The sequence below is a fragment of the Nicotiana attenuata genome, unplaced genomic scaffold (genome assembly GCF_001879085.1).
Source record: "Nicotiana attenuata strain UT unplaced genomic scaffold, NIATTr2, whole genome shotgun sequence".
Classification (NCBI taxonomy): Eukaryota; Viridiplantae; Streptophyta; class Magnoliopsida; order Solanales; family Solanaceae; genus Nicotiana; species Nicotiana attenuata.
This window is the reverse complement of record NW_017670872.1, coordinates 82,400-85,585: the sequence shown is the minus strand read 5'-3', so window position 1 is coordinate 85,585 and position 3,186 is coordinate 82,400. Positions and strand designations below refer to the sequence as shown.

The 3,186-nt window shown below is 37.2% G+C and overlaps 1 protein-coding gene across 1 annotated transcript; it reads right to left on the bottom strand.

Annotated features, from left to right (window-relative positions):
- Positions 1-391: 391 nt before the first annotated feature.
- Positions 392-2,949, bottom strand: LOC109244092. Its single transcript, XM_019411126.1, has 5 exons — positions 2,734-2,949; positions 2,445-2,560; positions 1,962-1,991; positions 1,721-1,857; positions 392-575 (listed from the first exon to the last, which is right to left on the bottom strand). Exons 1-5 carry the CDS (start codon positions 2,813-2,815, stop codon positions 392-394), a joined length of 549 nt encoding a protein of 182 aa, XP_019266671.1. The 5' UTR covers positions 2,816-2,949.
- Between the last annotated feature and the right edge of the window lie 237 nt (positions 2,950-3,186).

Genomic DNA, 3,186 nt, shown 5'->3' with positions numbered 1-3,186 from the left:
CAGGTTTTGAATGATAGTTTTATTTGTTGACTCGGCCTGTCCATTTCCAGTTGGACTGTATAGAAATGATAAGATCCTCTTTATTTTATGTTCTTTGAGGAACTCTGTCTCCTTGCTGCCGATGAATTGTTTTCCATTATCACATACAATCTCAGCAGGTATCCTGAACCGGCATATGCTGTGGTCCCAGATGAAGTCAATAACTTCTTTTTCTCTGACCTTTTCGAAGGCCTGTTGATGTTCTAAACGTCAATACCACACAAGAGGGGGGGTGATTTGTGTGGTACCCAATTTTCGCTCTAGAAGAACCTGGTTCTTCTAGGTGTACTAACTACTGCTGTTTGCGGAATAATAAATACAAAAAATAAAGAACACNTATATTCACGATTACTCACCCACCAAACAATGCATAATTTTCATCTGCATCTACCTTAGAGCACAAAATACTGCCTGAACCACAAACATTCCATGTTGTTTGAGTATCTTCACTACCAGAATCTTCAGGTGACTTTGACATTTTAATGCACTTCATGCTTGCTTGTCCTTTTCTTGTGCATGTAAGCATGGAACATGACCTATAAATGTAGAAAATATATAAATATAAAATTAAGAAGAAAAACTTTCAGAAACAAGCCTGATTTCCTCTGAGTGAGATTCCTCAAAAATGATGCCACATGTCTGAGGCAATCTTAATCTTCAATCCACATGCAGGCCAACACAGAGCAAGCACACCACATGCAATGCTAGTTACTTACCAGTAGTTAATAACTCATTCCAAACACTAAAGTGTTTTAAATTTTAATCACCATCCTAGATGATGTTGACTCTGGATATAATGGAATATGAAATGATAATCTAGTGACCATCAATTATTCCAATCTTCACCTATTGGGTACAGGCCAGAAGTTTATAATTACATTTGTATAAGGATATTCATAAGAGGCTGCGCAGTTCATGGATAGCAAATGGGATAACAGGCGAATCACTCTTATACCATGTTGAGTTCATGTTTGGCATCATGTGGGACACCAAAAAATACACATTTAGTTCGTGTTTGGCACCTGGTTAACAGATAAGGGTCTTGCTCACAAAAGCTAACATCAGAAGTAGAAATAGCATCGGTCTAGATTAAGCCAAGAATAGCATGTCGCATATTATTCTTATCCCTCTGCCTCATATTTACAACAGGTTTTTTTTTCAGAAGGTGGTGTTCAGGCCAACATGTGCGCACCTTGTACCAGCTACCTCCGACCAACACAGGTACCTGGTAACTCTATTTTAGGCAGATGGGAAGAAATCACCTAATACTTTGTCTTTGCCAGGATTTGAGCCCCGGCCTCGAAGGTTGGCATGCACTTTATTTATAGGATAAAATTCACAATTTAAAGAGCATTACTAAGTTATATTCCTCATTAGTCATTAGGATATGTGGAAAACATAACCCAACCTTATTCCATCCGCACGCCAAACAACTCCACGAATATCTTTTGCCAATTCACGTGTCAATTACACATTCGATCAGAAGGTAATCTTCTTTCCACACAAATTAAGCGCAGGAGAAATACATATTTAAATATTTGGATTTTTAAAGAGAAGGACCAAGCTATTGTTCTGTATCCAAGTCTGAGAATGCATTTACTTCTACAAGTTGCTTACTCCATGAGTTAACCTGGGTGATCAGATATTTCATTCTTGTACTCTCTAAAGCAGGTCTAAGTACCTTGATGATGAGTCCAATCTCTCTTTTCCAAATAAATGTAAGCCAACTACAGAATTATCTTCAGATCCTGTTTCATTTTGACTTCCATTTGAAATGGAGGCACGAACATCTCCATTGACAGGACTAAGCACGTCAATCTGTACAGTATAAATGTAGTAAAGGATGCACAAATAAGGTTTAATACTCGAGAAAACTTGACAAGTTCATATTATCTCGATTTTGATCAAAGATAAAGCCTCACCGAGCCATTTTTCCTTGCTACACCTAGTAGCTGCAAAAAATGGAAAGAGAACGACAAAGGTCAATATCTATTGTCAAAGTACGTTTTTTGGAAGTAGATAACACTCAAAGACTACATCACCGGCAATTGAAGATAAATATCCAATATTCTCCAAATCAGTTCTAACTTCTAAGTAATACCTTTACTGCATCTACACTGATTAGAAATTAAAAGAAATCTTTTACGGCATTCTTGCACAATTTGACCTCCAAAACAAGATGATTCTACTTATCAAAAAATTAAACAAGATGATTCATTGCATGATGCAAGTATGAAGTAATTATACGCCTCAAGGGGCGTTTAACTTGCATAACCATGATACATGTTTACATAAAGCACATAACCTGATTTTCGGCCGAGCTGTAACTTGAACACACCAAATCAGATGTTAGCCCACAAGTACAATAGTATAGCACATAATTAATGTAGCAAAGTTCAACTTACAGGGTCAAATTCACGGTCAACAATTGACGTGGCAAGCACACACCTGGAAGCATCAGGCTCCCCCCATCTTTCCACCACCTTAGGAGCTTCCTTTTGCTCACCCTTACCTTCAATAACTACACCCAACAAAGATACGTAAGAAATTGGCACCACTAATTCTAAGCTAAAGAGGGTCAGTTTTAATTCAAACAAAATAGACAAAAAAAAACTTAAGATACTAGCGTTAGTTGAAGAAGAAAGGGATTCAAACTTTATTGAAAGGAGAAATTTAAAGCTGAAATGGGTTTACCTTTGATTAATCCAAGAATGTCAAAAGTTAAAGCTCTAAGAGGAGGGCAACCAGGGCACTCCAAAGTGGTAGTACGAGGCATATTTTTCTTCTGTGTTAGTTCCTATCCAGTGTGGATTTTATTCAAAAAAAAAAACGCATGAATTAAGCAGAAAATGGGAGGCGGCAAAGATACAAGAAGGGAAGAAGAGGGAAGAGCGCTACATCAGCGGTAATCAAGATCTATATTGGGCTTGATCGATTTTGAGCTTGCAACAGTAACTAGGGATGGCCCAACTTTATGGGCCGATGGCTTACGGGGCAAGTGCACAGATAGCCATTCTTAAGGATGTTATTTAAAGATTAGCCACTATTTATTTTATCGTGAAATTTAAAATTAAAAATATTAACTTCAGAACATTTTTATCCTGAAAATTTGTACTAAAAAATGAAAATTCATGAAGCACTGACTAA

What these genes read in the sequence shown, in the direction of transcription:
- LOC109244092 (XM_019411126.1), bottom strand. Translation starts at nt 2,815, where the DNA reads ATGCCTCGTACTACCACTTTGGAGTGCCCTGGTTGCCCTCCTCTTAGA. An exon ending in TAGCAAGGAAAAATGGCTCG is followed by an intron (nt 1,858 to 1,961) that starts GTGAGGCTTTAT and finishes TATACTGTACAG; the next exon opens with ATTGACGTGCTTAGTCCTGT. An exon ending in AGATTGGACTCATCATCAAG is followed by an intron (nt 576 to 1,720) that starts GTACTTAGACCT and finishes CTACATTTATAG; the next exon opens with GTCATGTTCCATGCTTACAT.